Source organism: Podarcis tiliguerta (genome assembly GCF_965153285.1).
Source record: "Podarcis tiliguerta genome assembly, chromosome: 5".
Taxonomy (NCBI): Eukaryota; Metazoa; Chordata; class Lepidosauria; order Squamata; family Lacertidae; genus Podarcis; species Podarcis tiliguerta.
The window spans coordinates 91,216,971-91,236,339 of record NC_139538.1 but is presented as its reverse complement, the minus strand read 5'-3'; the positions used below and the strand labels follow the sequence as shown (position 1 = coordinate 91,236,339).

General features: G+C 47.4%; 1 protein-coding gene across 1 annotated transcript in view; it reads right to left on the bottom strand.

Moving 5' to 3' along the window:
• Positions 1-15,886, bottom strand: part of TSC22D1 (TSC22 domain family member 1) — a 68,706-nt gene extending 52,820 nt beyond the window's left edge. Inside the window, exon 1 of the mRNA XM_083440723.1 lies at positions 12,264-15,886. Within this exon, the coding sequence (XP_083296849.1) occupies positions 12,264-15,076 (2,813 nt within the window). The 5' untranslated portion in view covers positions 15,077-15,886. The remainder of the gene's footprint in view (positions 1-12,263) is intronic.
• Between the last annotated feature and the right edge of the window lie 3,483 nt (positions 15,887-19,369).

The following is a 19,369-nucleotide window of genomic DNA, read 5'->3' as shown; positions in this document are numbered from 1 at the left end:
TAGCTAAAAAGTGGAAAACCCAAGAATTACCAACGATAGAAGAATGGCAGATGAAGATGATGGATTTTTCGGAGCTAGCCAACCTAACTGGAAGAGTCCGCGACCAGAAGGAGGAGGAGTATCAGGAAGAGTGGAATAAATTTAATGATTATCTAGCTAAATTTGTTAAGTCAAATTAACTGAAAACAGCTTGCAGATACTTAATTGGCTTAGGATTTTATTTATGTTAAGTGATGAATTAATATGTTTAATTCCATAGATTATGAAGATTTAAGGATGTTAATGTCTAAGTTAAATTTTATAAGAATTGGGATTTGGAAAACCGTTAAAAGGACATGCAATGAAATTCAACCAAAGGGAAGCGAGGAAGTCACTTAACAAAGCTAATAACTGTAATTTTCAATAAGGCTATGATTTATGTTTGTCTTATGTGTTTGTCCGTTTGTTTATAATATTGTGAAAACTAATTACCGTATTTTTTGCTCTACAAGACTCACTTTTTCCCTCCTAAAAAGTAAGGGGAAATGTGTGCGCGTCTTATGGAGCGAATGCAGGCTGCGCAGCTATCCCAGAAGCCAGAACAGCAAGAGGGATTGCTGCTTTCACTGCACAGAGATCCCTCTTGCTGTTCTGGCTTCTGAGATTCAGAATATTTTTTTTCTTGTTTTCCTCCTCCAAAAACTAGGTGTGTCTTGTGGTCTGGTGCGTCTTATAGAGCGAAAAATACGGCAAAAAAAATTTCAGGGAAAAAAGACCCAATGGTAGAGTGAAGGCAGGGAAGAGACCATGGGAAGGAGGCAGTGACCCCAGCATTCCTCTGTCTATACACTCATCAAGCAGAAATCAGGCACTAAAACTCAGACAATTATGAATAAAGAAACAATAGCGAGAAGAAAACAAAACTCTCCTTCCCAAAGTGAAACTGTAGCATTAAAAATTTGCCTTGAGGTGGGACTTAAAATTGCACAAATGATGTAGGGATCGTAGTCAACACTTAATACTTTGTCGCAGTTGGTTAACAGAATATGTCCCCAACAGGCCAACTCACAACTCGCACAGATCTACATTTCAGGTCAGTGCCAACCGTACAATCTCATGAAGTGGGAGTTTGACTGTTGGGCTGGACAATAGCTAATCCCAACCAGGGCAGGAATCTGACTGCAATTATATGTGACAATTAACATGGAAGGACCAGTCCTTATGACCACTAAGTCCGAGTAAAAAATGCGTTTCCGAGCAAATTCAAAGTGTTGGTGCTGACCTTTAAAGCCCTAAACGGCCTCGGTCCTGTATACCTGAAGGAGCATCTCCACCCCCATCGTTCTGCCCGGACACTGAGATCCAGCGCTGAGGGCCTTCTGGCGGTTCCCTCATTGCGAGAAGTAAGGTTACAGGGAACCAGGCAGAGGGCCTTCTCGGTAGTGGCGCCTACCCTGTGGAACACCCTCCCAGCATATGTCAAGGCAATAAACAACTATTTTACTTTTAAAAGACAACTGAAGGCAGCCCTCTTTAGGTAAGTTTTTAATGTTTAATGCTGTATTGTTTTTAATATTCAGTTGGAAGCCGCCCAGAGTGGCTGGGGAAACCCAGCCAGATGGGCGCGGTATAAATAATAAATTATTATTATTATTATTATTATTATTATTATTATGCCACGGAAAGCACTGAAATCAGAAACCAGCCTGGCTGTTGTTACAGACACTATAAAATGGACTTCGGGAGATATGAGCCTTAAGGATGTTTTGCGCAGTGACTCAATCAGTGGTTTTTGAACAGCAATCTGGATTTTATGCAGGTCCCATGTACGGAAGTTGGGAACAACCGGTGTGGGCTGCAACCTTGCTTCAAACAGGGACCTTTTCAGCAGCAGATGAGCAGACAGAAGGCTGCAGTCGCAGTTGGCCAAAATTGATGAAATAGCTGCTGCTTGTGTTAGGCTTCAGACCCTGCTCTAAGCAAGATTGCAGAAACTTAAGTCCATTGAGATTCACACCACTCAGGAAAGATCTTCCAGTAAACCTGGTATATCTTCATTGTAGACAGTCATCTGGAGTGTAGCATGATTTAAATTACTGGTGTGAATAGGCCCTGCTTCTTCAAACTGCTCCACTCAAATGCTTTGCAGTCATCTTGAAAGGATGCCTATCCTGGGCAGATATAAACCCTTGATATTTCCATAACCGGAATGTATGTAGTCTCCTCTGTAAAGATTTAAGTCACATCTGTTGTTCTGTCCACTTTGGATATATCCACCACTGCACTGCAATCCCTGGAAGGTTAATAACGATAAAAAGTGGCCCTTGGGCTGTAAAGAAATCCCAGAAACCAGACTATAACACTGACGACATCAAAATCACAATGGCTCTTGTTTTATCAATACTTGGCATTGGTAGCCGTCATTTCACAAAAACAGAAAAGCAGCCCTAACGCAGTGCAGCATCCCTTTTCGCAGCGTGGCCAGCCAGGTGGCTCTGGGAAGCAGACAGGCGGGTTTTCTGAAGGCTACAGCCTGTCTTTCCCCCACACCCGGCTGTCAGCTTATATGCTGAAGAACAGCACTTCTTAACGTAGAGCAGGGGTGCCCAAACTTTTTTCAAAGAGGGCCAGATTTGATGAAGTGAACATGCACGAGGGCCGGACGAAGTTGTTGAGCTTTTTTTACTATTTTACCCCAAAGTTCTTGAAGTTGTGCTTTTTGTTGAAGCTTTTGGGGGGGATTTTACCCCAGGAAATAAACTGTCACAGGGGCAGACTGAACCAACCAGTGGGCCGGATTAGGCCCCCCCAAATGGACTTTGGACATGCCTGGCCTAGGGGTACTTTTTATACATTACAGGTGACTTGCATTTTACACTGTAAACACACCACCCCAAAATAATTCTAAAAATTTAAGAACAATGCAAAAATGGTGCACACAGGAGAGGAAATAAGAAAATGGTCACGTGGGAGGAAAGGGAGAGAAGGGGAAAAGGGGCAGCAGCCCTGGAGTGCTGAGTAGGTGCTTGGCAGAGCTTCAGACTGCAGAATGGCCCTAAAACGTAAAGCATCATCATTGTCATAATCAGCTGCTCAGAAAGGGATGGTGGCTCCCACGCTGGAAGAGAAGTCGGCTGTGCTGGACCGCTTGAGAGATGACAAGTATGTGTGTACTACGGCGTTAAAAGAAAATATCATGAAAATGTTTTATAGATGGTATATTACACCGGTAAAATTAGCAAAAATGTATAAAACCTGTAATAAATGTTGGAAATGTAAAGAAAAAGAAGGAACGTTTTATCATATGTGGTGGGAGTGTAAGAAAGTGAAGAGCTTCTGGGAGATGATATATAATGAGATGAAAAAAATGTTGAAGTATACATTTGTTAAGAAACCAGAAGCCCTACTTTTAGGCATTACAGGAAAGGAAACAAGGATTATAAACTTTTTCAATACGCGGTTACAGCAGCAAGAATTCTACTGGCCCAGAAGTGGAAACAAGAGGAAATACAGACGAAAGAGGAATGGAGGATGAAATTAACAGACTATGCAGAACTGGACAAGTTAACAGGGAAAGTTAGATATCTTCGAGACTAAAAGTTCATCAAGGACTGGGGGAAATTTGTGGAATATCTGAAAAGTACATGTGAAGTACAAACAACGCTAGTGGGGTTTAAAGAAGCACTGTAAAAACTGAGCTATATTGTTAAATGAAAATGGATGATTGGAGGGGGGACTTATGGCAATAGGGAACAGAAGAAATGCGTAAGCAAGAGTTAAATATGGATGATTGTCAGAGAAGTTGAAGGAAGTCCAAAAGTATGGAATTTGTGAAAATTTGGATCAAAATTGTATATTTATGTTAAAAATTAATAAAAAGCATTTTTAAAAAAAGACAAGTATGTGTGTACTGTGGCACACAAATTTGGCTGGAACAGGCCCAGGATCTGTGCCATCAAGGTGCGTGAAGAGGAGATTGGTGGGGCTGTGGCAGCAAGTGCACTACTGACTGCAAAGGTGAACGGCAAGGCTTTGGTGACAATGGAGAAGTCACTGAACTTGTGGCTGAAATACATGAACCAGAAACATGCTCCTGTGGATGGCAACACCTTGCATCAAAAGGCTCTGAGCTTTGATGACCACTTCAAACCTTCCACCACAGATGGGGACCAGCCTGCCAAGGGATTTAAAGCCAGCCCAGGTTGGCTTAACAGCCTTAAGCTCTGCTTCAACCTGAAGAATGTCTGAACGATAGGGGAGGCTGCATCTGAAGACAAGGAGGCTGCAAAAAATCCACCTTGCACAACTAAAGTGGCTGCTGGATGTCATGGCATATCTTCCAAAGCAAGTCTTCAACACAGACGAGACTTTTCTGGAAGTCCAGAGCGGACATATATTGCCAAAGCTGAAAAGCAAGCTCCTGGCTTCAAAGCTGCAAAGGGCCGAGTGACTGTGCCACTCTGTGGCAATGCGGCTGTACGCTTAATATAGCCAGGCTTGAGGTACAGCCCTCAAAAACCCCATGGCCTAAAAGGCAAGAACAAGAATGTGCTCCTGTGTTTTGGCATTCCAACAAAAAAGCCTGGGCGACTTCATCATTTATGGGCTTCATTCCAGAGGTGAGACGTTACCTGGAGGAGAAACACCTGCAGCTTAAAGCGACGCTGCTTGTGGTCATTGCTCCTGGGCATCCCAATGGACTCCACTTTGCACACAGCGAGGTAGAGATTGTCTTCCTCCCCTTCAATACGACCTCGCTCACCCACCCACTGGATCAAGGTGTGATTTGCTGCTTCAAGGCTGCTTACACGAAGCTCACCTTCTCCTGGATGATCACAGTGATGGATGCTGATCTGGATCTTGACCTCACCGCATACTGCAATTCTTTTAACATTGCACATCACATCACCTACATCAAACAAGCAGTGGATGCAATCAAGGCTAAAACAGTGGATGCACATCGGCAGAACTTGTGGGAGTAATGTATGCCCAATTTCAAGGGATTTCCAAGAATTGCCCAAAGAGGTAGAGGACATTATGCAGATGGCCAGGCACATGGGTGGTGATGGCTTTGCTGACCTCATCCAGGAAGAAGTGGAAGAGATGGAGTCATAAAGCATGCAAATGATTTGATTGCAGAGTTTGACCCCTCCATGGAACGCAGCTTCACAATCATCCATGGGATTACAGACACTCTTGAGAATGTACAAGGAAATGTTTGATGAGTTCAAGAGACAACAGCAGCAGCTGTCAATCATAATGTTCCTCACAAAGAAACCAGCAGCACCAGATGTGCCGAGGAAACCCACCTCTGGATCCGAACCACAGCCAAGAATTTTTCTGGCTACCAGTCAACCCCACACCCTCCTTATATCATCTGCAGCAGCATCCAGCAAGGGAAAGAAGAAAGAAGACTAAGCAGAAGATTTAGAGCCGCATTTGTCTCTCACCATTAAGCGCAGAGATTTTTTAAAATGGCTTTTAATGGTTTTCTGGTTCTTTTTACACATTTCCAGGGGGCATTCTGGCTTTACATGATTTTGTTTATATGTGCGATGATCAGGAACATAACTCCCACGTAAGATGAGAGATACCTGTATAACTGATAGCTGTTGATAGAGCTACACTTAATGGACTTTTTAAAATCCCTTTCAAGCCACCCTAACTAATTGCAGACACATCTTGATGCCAGGAGAGAAAAGCAGGAAGGCAAGGAGCAGCACACTGCCTGCTCTAGCTAGCTAGGATTGTCCCCTTTTCAGCAGGGTCATCTACCACCAACTGGTCTCTGGGAATTCCTATATTTCATTTAAATAAATTGTTATATGTTATTGATTTTTTAAATGGTAAAATGCACTGGAATGGTTTCCAGAAAGGCAGGGTATAAGTAGCTGTAAAAAAAAAAACAAAACTAAAATTTGTGGCAGCAAATTCCATAGGTGGTTTAATGAGGTTCCTTTGTCTGTCTGCTTCACTTCACTCCACAGACCATTTTTTTAGTTTTAATATAGCTGCATATTCAAATAGCTTATTTCAGTACCTGGCACAGAGGAGTCTCACTGCTGCAATTCCTCCTCCTTAGTTGATAAAGCACTTCAAAATGCCCAGAGTGCGACACATACTTGTTATAACCCTTGCGTAAACCCTGTTCAGGCAAGTCAAGTGTTTTGCAGATGGAGGACCGAAAGCACTTGCGCCACCAGCGATTGGTTTTCAGAAGCAACACTGTCTCCAACTATGGAGGAAGAACATAACTAGCCTTATCCTCCATGATTTGCCCAATGCTCTTTAAAAGACACCCAAGTTGTGGTTCAACACTACCTCCATAGCTTAACTATGCACGGTGTGAAGATATCCTTTCTCTTTATCTATCCTGGATATCCCAACATGAACCTTCACTGAATGTCAGTGAGTTCTAGAGTTACAAGAGAGGAAGAACAACATTTTTTCTAGCCACCTTCTCCATGCCATGCATAATTTAAGTACTTCTATCATGTCGCCTCTTACGTGTCTTTTCCCTGGACTAAAAAGTCCCAAATGCCACAACCTTGCCTCAGAGAGCATCTGCTCAATCCCCTTGTTCATTCAGGATGTTGTTTTCTGAACCTTTTCCAACTCCTTTTTGAGGTGAGAACTATATACAGTATTCCAAAGGCAACGGCACCATAGATTTGTAAAATGGCATTACGGTACAGGGGTACCTTGGTTTACGAACTTCATCCGTTCCAGAAGTCCGTTCTTAAACCAAAGCATTCTTAAACCAAGGCGTGCTTTCCCACAGCAGAGGGGGACTCAATTTACGAACGGAACCCACTCAGCAGGAAGCGAAACATGTTCTGCTTCCAAGGCAAAGTTCACAAAGCAAAACACTACTTCCAGGTTTGCAGCGTTCTTAATCCAAGTTGTTCATAAACTAAGCTGTTCCTAAACCAAGGCACCACTGTATTTGCATTTTATTTTCAATTCCTTTACTAACAATCCCGAGCATGAAATTTGCCTTTTTCACAGCTTTTGCACACTGGGTCAACATCTTCATTCAGCTTCATTGAGCTCTCCACTACAACCCCAAGGCCTCACTTCTGGTCAGTCACTGCCAGTTCAGACCCCATGAGCGTATAATGTGACATTATCCCCAACATGCATCACTTTTCACTTGTTTACATTAAATTGCCATTGCCATTTTACCACCCATTCACTCAGTTTGGGGAGGTCCTTTCAGAGCTCTTTAACCCTGAACGACTTAGCATACCCACCAAATCTGGCCACTTCACTACTCACCAGTGGCGTAGCGTGGGTTGTCAGCATCCGGGGCAAGGCAAGTAATTTGCGCCCCCCCTAACCCGGGGCAAGGCAAGTAATTTGCGCCCCCCCCTGCTGCACTGTCCCTCCCCCAGATAGTCCCTTGCTCTCTCTCCGCACCGCACCGCACGCCTGGCACCCTCCCCTCCACAGTGGGCGGCGACCCGGCGGCTCGGATCGGATTCGCACAGCCAGCACTGCAGTGAGAGAGAGTGAGTGAGCCAGGTAGGGGCAGAGAGCTGCGAGTGCGAGCGCCCCCCCCCCGATGTTGCGCCCGGTGCGGCCGGCCCCCCCTGCACCCCCCACGCTACGCCACTGCTACTCACCCCTAACTCTAGATCATTTGTGAACAAGTTAAAAAGCACAAGTCCCAGGGCTGATCCTTGGGGAGCTCTTTACACCCCCAATTTAAGGCGAACAGGAGAAGCAGCCTCCTTGCTCTCACTGCAACATTTCATAGCCTTGATGTTTATAGCAAAATACCAAATCGAAGAAACAAGCGAAAAGGTTGCCAACTAAATAACAAGCAAAAAATATTCCATTCACAGCTTTGGGAGCTGAACTACCTCGCAGGGGTACTGTGAGCAGAAAAGGAGAACGGTAAAGGCAAAGTTCACAACCTTGAGCGCCAGGGGGAAAACCAAGCTAGAAATATACAACAACAACAATCAACAAACATGTGAAAATTCATAACTCTCAGTAATATAACACAAAACATTTTGGCCATGTCCTCTTGGGATTCATTATACAGAGGAAAGGGAAAGCTGGAATGCACACTATGGAGAGTAAGAAAGCTGGTTTCAAAATAAGTAAGAAACCATTGGGTGAAACCCCATGGTCAGAAATAATAATAATAATAATAATAATAAATTTTATTTATACCCCGCCCTCCCCAGCCAAAGCTGGGCTCAGGGCGGCTAACAACAATCAAAACAATCCAACATTCTAAAAACCTTTCACTATAAAAATTAATCAAAATCAAATTGATGGCAACCATTAAGCAAGATTCTGTGCAGATTGCCAGAGGAGGGGGTCAGGCTGCGCCCTGACCAAAGGCCTGGTGGAACAGCTCTGTTTTACAGGCCCTGCGGAAAGATGTCAGGTCCCGCAGGGCCCTAGTCTCTTGTGACAGAGCGTTCCACCAGATTGGAGCTGCGGCCGAGAAGGCCCTGGCTCTAGTTGAGGCCAGCCTAACCTCTCTGTGGCCTGCGATCTTCAGGATATTTTTATTTGCAGAAAGAGAAGGGAGTCCAAGATGGATGGGAGTTTTTTTTAAAGGTGAGATACTGAAGGCACAATTTCAAACAATTCCAACAAGAAAGAAAAGTGGGAGACATCAAAAGAAACCAGTGTGGCTGCATATAAGGAGCTTACTACAGATGAGCTGAGATTTAAAGGGGGCTTGTATAAGAAATGGAAGGGGCAAATCGCGAAAGAAGAGGGTAAATGAGTGGCCAACATCTGCAGGGAGAATGTCAGGAAGGCTAAATCTCAAAAATGAGCTCAGGCTTGCAAAAGATGTTAAAAATAATAAAAAGGGGTGGGGGTGGGGGCTTGAAAGTGAAGGCCCAAGACAGGTGTTGATCATCAAGTGAGCTGCGCACAGGTGGTCTGAAGCGAGCGAGCTACTGCCATTCCTGTGGAGCCTCCTTTTATTGAGACAAATATGCAAGCCGGGCAAATACATTTTGGGCTGACCTTTACACATCTTCCGTCCCAAGATCATGGGGTGGTACAAAGCTATTTTGGCACCTGTTTTCCACAGCGTCATTTTCCCCTTGCACAGTGTATGACGAAGGAGACAAAAGGTCTCAGGGACAAAAGGTTACAGACAGGACAGCGCTGACTGCTGAGACCGCAAAAGGTCAGACATAGGTGGAACGATGTACAGACAGCTGTGGCTTGTCTGGGGGGTGGTTTCCCTGCACCCCCAAGGTCACGCGTGCAGGCAGACGTGGCTGCCTGCTGGTGGGGAAGTGTGCTCCCTCCGGACCCCACTCCCCACTCCGCGATATCCCTACAGGGGCTATGCTCAAAGCAAGAGGAAGAACAAACAAGTAGTAGGACCTCTTCATTAAGAAGATGATGAAATGCTGTTGAGTGACAGAAAAGTGGAACTGATCAATGCCTACTTTGCCTTTATCTTCACCCAAGAAAGCAGTGCCCAAACTGGTGATAGGAGAATAAATGATGCAAGGAGGGAATTATAGTCCAAGATAGGAAAATAGGTGGTAATCAAACACTGAGCTACTTTAACACTGAGCCTAATTTATCATTTTAATGCTCATTCATCCACTTTGGAGATATCCTTTTGGAGCACCTCACAGCCTCTTTTAGTTAAAAACTACCCCGAACAACTTGGTGTCATCAGCAGACTTTGCTAACTCATCTCCAGGAAAGGCTAGAAAGATGTTCTGTCTCACGCTGCAGACTTGGGTTCAAAAAGCAAATACGCTTCCGGTAAATCTCACTCGCTGTCACAAATGGGCAAGAGCAGAACCAAGAACTAGACCAGAATGGTTTTCTTATCTATTTCAAGACATAAGAATAGTTATTCTACTTACACTCCTCCCTCCATACCAAATACACCATCAGATACAAACTTCAGAATGGGCAGGTACACAGGGAGGGCACCCCCTGCTGCAAAAACCCTCTTTTTGTCATAATTTCCAGTCTTCTCTCCCCATCTCCATGCTCAACCTGTATTCCTAGGGGAGGGGGGGGGGAATGATGCAGCAGAATCTAAATAAAGGGGGCAAACCATTATTCTTCCAGGCAAGCCAGAAAAAATATTATTATGAGAAGAAATGAAAGGCAAAGCAAGAAAAGGGGCGCAGCTTTACTGCTAGAGCCATTTCACTTTTGAGAAGCAAGATCACCATTTGAAACCCTTAAATAACCAGCCAGCACAGGAAATCAGAAGCCCCACAAGTAAAACTTGCAAACCACAACACGTCTAACACTGAAAGACTGTTTTGAGTTTCTACCTGCAAAGTTAGCTGTTCTAAGGGGAGGGGTGGAAATCAGCCAATCTCCTTGGCCCATTAGAGAGCTTTTTCACAGCTTGTTTGCTTCCTTTTGCAAATCGTACAATGGAAAGGTTATCAAAAAGCTTCCTGGGGCGCAGGCTGAAAGGCAGCACTTCCGTCAGGGATGCTGCCTGCAGAGGAGATTTCGGTCACAAACCTCACAACAGGTATTCTAAAATTGGTGACAAGGGGGCGAGTCTGAGCAGCAGAAAGCGACTAGTGACCAGGGAATTTCGAACACTGGGGTGGGGATGTGTACATACAAGTTTGCTCCGAACTCCTTAAAAGAGGACTAGATAAAACTGTAACAAATAATGGATCAACCCAGCCATATTTTTATATCTCTGACACAGCAAGCTCAGAACCAGAGAGATGAGATGCACTGAAAGCCTACGGCCCTGTTTGATTCCAACTGAGTACTTTGAGAAGACAACTGAAAGGGCAGAAGATTTGAATTTACAAGAGACATCATATTCCTGGATTCCATGGCGTGGCACATCCCTCAATGCTCCCTGGGCCGCACCGGGCACAGCGCAGGCCTCCAGTCCCTTCACCCTCTTTCCCCACACCTTCCTCTGATCCCAATACATTCAACACTGGAAAGGAGAGGACGAGGTTTCGGGGCAGCTGGAGGCCTTGCATGATCCCCTCTGAAACGCTTTAGAAAAGCAAAAGAGATCCCACGCACCCACCCTCCCAGCGCACTATTGTCTAGCGAACTTGGGAGACAGTGCAGCAACTGGTTGGTCTTTTGCACTAGATGTTTTATTTTTGAAACTGCGCGTTTTGTCACAGCTTCAGTTTGTCTGAAGGAGGTGCTTTGCCTTTTCTTTGGTTGTGTGCTTTGCCTGTTTTGGAGCATCACCAGCTTTTACTATGTGGTGCTCAAGACGGCTTCTGAGACTTCCAAATGTGCCCCTGGGCCCAGAAAGGTTGGGGACTCATGACCTACCACCTGAAAAACCCTTTGCCAACACCATGAACCTGATTGTACTGACAGCTTTTCATCACTGGTAGTTTTTAACTAGCACCATGATGGCTGTAAAGAAGAAGTCTAGAATCATCCATTGAAGTCAAACGATTAATGAAACATGTAATGCAATAGCAAGATTGCTCCAACAGAGAGTGACACCAGCACCACACCATTTGTATGTCAAGCACAACATCATTTTCAAAACATTTCAAACCTTATGTAGCAACTGGTTTCTCTGTAGAGGAGCACCACCTTAAAATATATATATTGAAGTTACAAAAACAGAAGCAGGGAGTATAATGGGAAAAAATACCTCCAAATATTAGGAAATTAGGAAAGTAACTTTCCCCTCAATTCATCCCCCAACCCCTTCTGTCCCCTGCTCCCCCCCCCCATCACTGGAAGTGTCTGGGCTGTGATGAACATCTGCAATATCTCATTCCATACACAGGAGAAACCGGAAGCGATTCTGAGTCAAAAAAATAAGAAAACTTGTAAGTGAAAGTGTTTGGAAAGTAAATGCTTCGACAGCTTCTTTGAATGCATTCAGGCTTATCTAAATGTAAGTTAAGAGATTGCAGTAGCCTTAGCTTGGATCCAAATCTTGCTGATTACACTAATGATTATATTTCCCTTGTGTTCTTGAAATCAATGCACTTTCTAGATGAAGTAGCGTAAAGAGAAAATAAGGAGACCCTAACTCCTACAAAGAGACAATGACAATAAACTACGATTCTGGGAGTCTTCCTAGCTTGAAGTTACTCTCCCTGCCTCGAGTTTCCCATGTTCGTCCTTTTGGCACTACTGCTAAGGATTCATAGCACAAGGTAACTAACAAAAGCACCAGAATGAACAAACACAGTTTGTGCTAACATCAGTTGCTAAAGCTCTTTACAAAGCCCGTATCTGGTTGGGAACGGGTCAATAAGGTCTGTGCAGTTTACAACAAGCTATCACAACATTTTTACTTGGCATGATCTTACCTCTCATCCTCACCGTCAACAAGTTGCACTGTCAGCGGAAGTGCCTTCAGGGGGAACAGAGAGGCGGCCATGCTGCTGCCTCCATCTGACATGGCTGATGATGCTCCAGCGCCACTTTCTCCACTGGTGGTTTGGGGCAAGCCAACCAATGTGGGTTCCGTAGAGCGTTTGGAATCTTCACTTCGGGTTGTAATTGACTGAACAAGAGACTGAGCAGAAAACTGGGCAGAGTTCAGCGGTACCTGTTGTGGCACATTTTGGACTGCGGGCAAATTGATGCTAGTAGACACATTTTGGACCAAGTTCCCATTTTGCGCACCTGATGATGACTGTGCTATGTTCTTTGAAGGAGGCAAACTCATAGGTGTGGGCAACACGTTTGCAGCAGACTGGCATGGGACAGAAGCCGCACTGGCAGAAGGTACAGGACTAACAGCAGGCAATTGTTGACCAGCCATTCCTGGAACAAGGGATTCTGCTGCTTGCACAGGTAACAAAGTACTCTGTGGAACAATAACCAAGGGCTGAGGAAGGCTTGATGTGCTACCTTGCAACCCAGGATGAACGACGCCTGCTGGAACAGGGGGCACCACATGGGAAGATGGAGGAGGAGCGCCCTGTGCCACCACCGAAGGAGCAATTGGATTTGCAACTGCTGGCTGCTGCACCATGGGAGGTACACTTCCTTGTTGTCCAACATTCACTGTTTGAGCACCAGCTCCTGAGGTCAGCATTGCTGTCTGAGCATGTGCAGCAGGCTGAGAGGATGCCACTGCCAGGTGTGCTTGTACAGAAGGCTGCATACTTGGTGCCTGAGCAACAGGCGCAGGCAAAGCCGTTCCTACCATTGTAGGTCCTGGCTGCATAGAAGCTGGATTCTGAAGCATCTGCTGCTGTTGTACGTAATCTGGCATAGGCCCTGTGACAGAATTCTGAGTCACTGGTTTAACATGCCCTGGGGCCATCTGCAGAGGTACCTGCTGCTGCTGCTGCTGCTGTGGTGGTGGATGCTGTGCCTGTCCTTGCCCATATGGCAATTGGTGCAGTTGTGGCACAACCGGAACAGGTGGCACAGGCTGCGTTGATTGGGTGTATGGCAGCTGCTGTGCCATGGCAGGCTGTTGGTGGCCACCTACTATATTTACTGGAGGAGGAACAGCTGATGCAGGAGGCTGGACCCCTTGCTTTTGAGGAGGATAATTTACATCTTGAGGATGAAGCTGTGGCTGTGCAAGCTGTGACTGAGAAACACTCTGGGGTATGCTGGGTGCTGGAGCAGGTTGAGGGCCGGTGCTGCCAAAATCCAACTGCTGAGAACCTGCTGCTTGAAATGGTGGCGGTTGTGCCACCGCTGGTGCTCCCATCTCCCCACTTCCCACACTTTCAGTATAGTGACTCAGTGTGCTTACGTTGCTACTAACTGAGCTCCCACTGGTGCTCTCCCTTTCAGAAGTCACGTCAAGTGAATTTTGTTTGAGAGTGTCTAACGCTTTATTTACAGCTACTCCTTCTGCAACTGGCATAAGGTTCTCTTTGTCGTAGAACTCCGTGCATGTCCATCTACCCTTCTTGAAAGGTTCTGAACTAGAATCCAGTTTCACAACTCTAAACCTCGAGGTGCTGGCTGCAGGCTGCAGTTGACTATACGTTCCCGCTGCAGCAGCAACTCCTCCTGCGCTGGAATTCCCAGCGCTAGAGGAAGTACTTGTGCCATTGCCAAGCCCACTCGAGACCGCCACATTAACACTGCCACTAGTTATGCTACCAGTACTTGTGAAGTTACTTAGATTCACATTAACGGGACCAGGCATGCTGCTCACCCCACTAGAGCTACCACTAGTCTCGCTGCTTAAAGTGCTGGTCGTAGCTCCGCCGGCTGAAGTGACCCCAGGTGTACCAGCAGCGTGGAAATGAGACACAAGAGCGGCCACAGGCATACCAGCAGATGATGCAGCAGAAACGGGCCCGGCAGCTGCCACAACGCTATCAGAGCTTGCAGCGGTAGACAGTTTTCTAAACGAAGGGCTAAACGGCGGTCCTCCTCCGGGAGCCGCTGGGCCGACCATCCCGGAGTGTGGCGCATGGTGATGTCCATGGTGGTGGTGGTGATAATGATGTCCCTGAGAAGGGTGCATGCTGCCATTGATGGCCACACTCTGATGCTGAGAGGGATGTGGCAAAGAGGGGTGCTGCTGCTGCTGCTGCTGCAGAAGGCGAGGCTGGTTAGGGGAGACAGCGCCAGGGCTCTCGGCCTCCTGGAAGTTGTTCAGAGTCTCTTCCGAGGAGCTCCGCTCCGGTTCCCCCAAGTCCGTGGCCCTGGACAAGGAGACGTCCAGGATCTCGGAAGAGGACAAGTCCTCGGTGTGCGACTCGTCCAGGTCGTCGTAGCTCTCCGTGTCCTCGGCGATGCTGTTGTTGGAGCTGAGGCTGGCCGAGATCTGGGCGGGGGTCACGCTGGTGATCTGGAAGCCGCTTTTCTTCTTCATCTGGGCCCCTGCCTGGCCCAGGGGCTGCGGCGTCGAGAGGAGGGTCAGGCTCTGCGGAGGAGGCAGCCCGGGAGAAGACGACGGCGCTGCGGAGGAGGGAGGCGGCGGCGGCTGAACGAGCAAGGGCGGCGGGTAATCTTCCAAGCCGCCGCTGCTGCCTCCGATGCCTGCCGGACACAAGGCCGGCACCGCGACGCTGCTGCTGCTGCTACTGCCGCCTCCTCCTCCTCCGCCGCCGCCACCGCTGCTGCTGCCCCTCCGAGGAAGCATCGCCGGGTGCGCCATCTTCCCGACGCTGGTGTCTGCCGCTGAGTCAGGCTGGTGCATTGAACGAGCACTATTTTAAGGAGCCCCGGACGGAGAGCGAGGAGGGAAAGGGAGCGCGCAGGCGGAGCAGGCGCACCTGGCAGCTGGCGGAGGAGCCCAGACAGAAAGGGAGAGACAGGCAGACACACAAGAGGCGCTGCCTGCCGGGTTCTCCAGCCGCCTCTCCGGGCAACGTGACACTCAGGCCCCGGCCCCTTCGCCGCCCCCGACCAGATCAGAAAGCCCCCGGGGCTCCCGGCCTCGCCAAGCCTCCCGGCAAAACGGAGCAGGGTTCGCCGACGACGCAGCAGCAGCAGCCGGCTCCGGAACGGCGGCGAGGCTCGTGCGCGCAGTCCCGGCGGGGCCGTCGGGCGCCGGGCGCTTCCCCATCCAGGATGGCGAGGCGGGGGGAGGCGGGGAAGCTGACGCAGCCCGGGCAGCAGCAGCAGCAGCCGCCCCTCTCTCGCTCCTCCGACGCCTCTCCCTCCGCGGAAGGAGCCGGGAAGCTTCGCGGGCGAGACGCCGCCGCCGCGCGCTCGCTCTCCCTCCTCCTCCTCCTCCGGCTTCCCTCTCTGGCTCTGTCCAAGGGAGGGGAGATGGGGGGGGAGAAAGATGGCGCTGGCGGCGGCGCAGGCGCAACCGCAGGCAGCGCGCAGACATAAAGGGCTCGCCGGCACGGAGGGAGGGCGGGAGGCAGAAGAAGAGCCGGGGAGTTACGGCTCTGGCGGCCGGAGGTTGCCGAGGCGGCCGCCAGGGCAGACCCACAAGACGGAGGCCGCCAGCTAGGCCCGACAAGATGGCGGGGGCGTCGGCTTGGCGCTCCGCAGTTTTCTCCTCAGGAAAAAACTGCCCCCCCCCCCGCTTGGCGAACGGCGCGTTTTCCCTCAGGAGGGGCGCCCTTCTCGCCAGGCGGTTCTCGGAGCGGCTGTTGCTGCTGCTTCGCCCCTTGGGTCTGGCTGGCCGTCGGAACGGTTTAGACGCGTGTCAAGACCAAGGCGGGCTTTCGGGCGGCGCGTGGACTCGGAAAACGCCCCACGCCCCTTCGCGGAGCGCCTGACTCGCAGTTCTTGGTGGGGGTGACCCTCTCCCCATAGAAAACGAGCAGAAGTGCCCTAGTAATATATAAAGCACCACATTCAGTCCTCACGTTCATTCGGGCCGAATATGCCAAGCGCTTCACCAGACGGAACACAGCCTGAAAACACTCCCAGGAGACAGAATCTCCACCCGAGTACAGCGCCTGCACCTTTAAAATCTGCCTTACTTCTATACCTTTATACAAGTGAAGTTCTGTTCTTCTGTATATTTCCATGCTTGAAATAAAAAATCCCCCGGTTGGTTTTTGCATACTATGCCACATTAAACCCAACCAGGAAAAAGTAGCATGTACCAATAATCTGGGAACTTTTGCCACTTTCTGGCTAAGCCAAAATAAATAAATAATTAAAAAAAAAATTCCAGTAGCACCTTAGAGACCAACTAAGTTTGTTCTGGGTTTAAGCTTTTGTGTGCATGTGCACACAATTTTTTTTTTAGTTTTTATATTTATTTTGACTGCGTCAGACCAACACGGCTACCTACCTGATTAAGCCAAGTTATACATCTGACGGATGTATGGAAGAGCATATGAACCTGATTTCTGAAGTGTTTGAAAAATGGCACCTGCTAACATACCAAACTGGTGGCCTTATCCTATGCTGGCGGAAAAAGGGTGGTCATATCTCAAAAGGCCATGCCTTAAAGGTCTAACACCCTACATTTCCACACTTAAATTTGCTGCATGTTTTGTGATTTAAAACCTCTGCCGGGTTTTTCTCACCCAAGAGTATTTGCCCCAAACTTGGATCTTGGCATCCAGCAATTCTTTCTATATTTTATACCTATTTTCCTGAACCAACAAATTTGTCCTCATTCCACAGAAAAGCAGTGAAGCAGACAAATGTAGGAGAGATCTAGCAGAGAAGCCAAAGTGTCTCAGTACAGAAACATTTGCAGCTAATCTGCTTATTTTACACACTTGCCCTACTTAAAAGGCTGAGTTTGAGGAAATCAAAGATTTGTTGGCTTTGGCTCATAATCTTAGTTTTTGCTGCTTTGATGATAATTACTCCTGCTATGTTTTTAAGTGTCCATGAACACAAGAGCTTAGCGAGTGCAATTAGACCAAGAGACCACCCTGTAGCAGCCCAGCATACTAAGCTCACCAAATGCCATCAAAGGTGAGGGAGAGACTGGCAGGATCAGTGACTGCACTCAGCAGCTGTGAAAAAAGACCTATTAACTGCATGCCTGGCCATTCCAGCTTCAGAGATTCTCCAGTTTCTCTGCAACAACATAAACTCATGTGCTAACATAAACTCACATGGTTTGTCAACAAACTCTGGGTGTGGAAACTCATGACTTCGGGGTAGGCCAACCCTTGTCGTTTAGTCGTTTAGTTGTGTCCGACTCTTCGTGACCCCATGGAGCAGAGCACGCCAGGCACTCCTGTCTTCCACTGCCTCCCGCAGTTTGGTCAAACTCAGGCTGGTAGCTTCGAGAACACTATCCAACCATCTCGTCCTCTGTCGTCCCCTTTTCCTTGTGCCCTCCATCTTTCCCAACATCAGGTCTTTTCCAGGGAGTCTTCTCTTCTCATGAGGTGGCCAAAGTATTGGAGCCTCAGCTTCACGATCTGTCCTTCCAGTGAGCACTCAGGGCTGATTTCCTTAAGAATGGAGAGGTTTGATCTTCTTGCAGTCCATGGGACTCTCAAGAGTCTCCTCCAGCACCATAATTCAAAAGCATCAATTTTTCAGCGATCAGCCTTCTTTATGGTCCAGCTCTCACTTCCATAGGCCAACCCTAGTGAGGATATAATGCTTTAAACCATGGATGAGCCAGGTTCTTGGACTATTGTGTTTTCCATCCCTTCTGACATGGCCACAAGAAGAAAACTTCCTGGTTTATCCAAAGCAGATTTTTGTATTGCATCTTAATTGTGAATTCTCCTTGGCTGAAACAAGCTTGACCCTGGCACAACAGGTGGGTGTGGGAACAATTTTGCACCTAGCCTTATTATCCTGTATATAGCTGGAAATCAAAGAGTACAGTACTGTGACTCCAACCGTGATGTCAAACATAATAGGAAGAATTCCTTTAAAGTCTTGAGCTCTTCTAGGAAGAACATTATGAAGCAAAATGTGCAGGTAACTTTCCAAGTGATTTCTGTGAAATGAACCAGCTGGTTGCTCCCACCAGCCAGTGAATGAAGTCCTAACTGTGACAGATTTGAGTTCTTGGATTCCAGACCATTGGAAGCCCTGGGGTCCTAAAGAGCTGGTGTTTTCCTTTTTCCTTTAATGGACATTTCCTGTTGCCAGACCTAATCTTCTCTGTAAATTTCCCCTTTCCCCCAGCAACCAGGATGCATTTTTCTTGTGGTGGGTTCATTTGAGATCAGTTATTTTCTTCAAACACTATTCCACAATAAATGTGGGTGGATGCTAAATGCAAATTGTGAAAACCTTCCAAGGGGCTTAAGCAAATCTGTGCAGGACCTAAAGCAACTCGTTTAAAATTCATTGTACCTTTTAGTACCATGGTATACATGTCTACTCATACATTTCTTTGTATTTAATAGGGCTTACTCCCAGGTAAGTGGGTACACAGGACAGTAGCCTATGCTTTGGTTTAGTGTTGGTATTGGGGGAAAACTGGGTTCTTGTCCCTTTAACAGCTATATGGTAGAAATTCAACACGTTAAGCCTTTTCTAGTATGTAAATTCAATTACAGTGGTGCCCCGCAAGATGAATGCCTCGCAAGACGGAAAACCCGCTAGACGAAAGGGTTTTCCGTTTTGGAGGTGCTTCGCAAAACGAATTTGCTATGGGCTTGCTTCGCAAGACGAAAATGTCTTGCGATTCCTGGGGTTTTTTTCCGCTCCCCACCCCCTTTTTCTAAGGCACTAAGCTGCTAATAGCCTTTTAGCAGCTAATCCGCTAATCCCTTAAGCCTTTAATAGCCGCTAAACCGCTAATAGCGCTAATCCGCTAATGGGCTTGCTTCGCAAGACGAAAAAACCGCTAGACGAAGAGACTCGCGGAACGGATTCTTTTCGTCTTGCGAGGCACCACTGTATGCAAAAAATCTTCACTGGTTCACATTGTCTGCAGACATTTTATTACATGTGTCATACCTGATTTATTTTTGCACCCTCCATTCCCACCTGGACACAAATATGCATATGCCACAAAACATATGTAACTTTTCTACAGATCTTTTCTTTGTGTGTCAGGAGGTCAAATTCATAAACAGTGTGCTGGGGCCAGAAA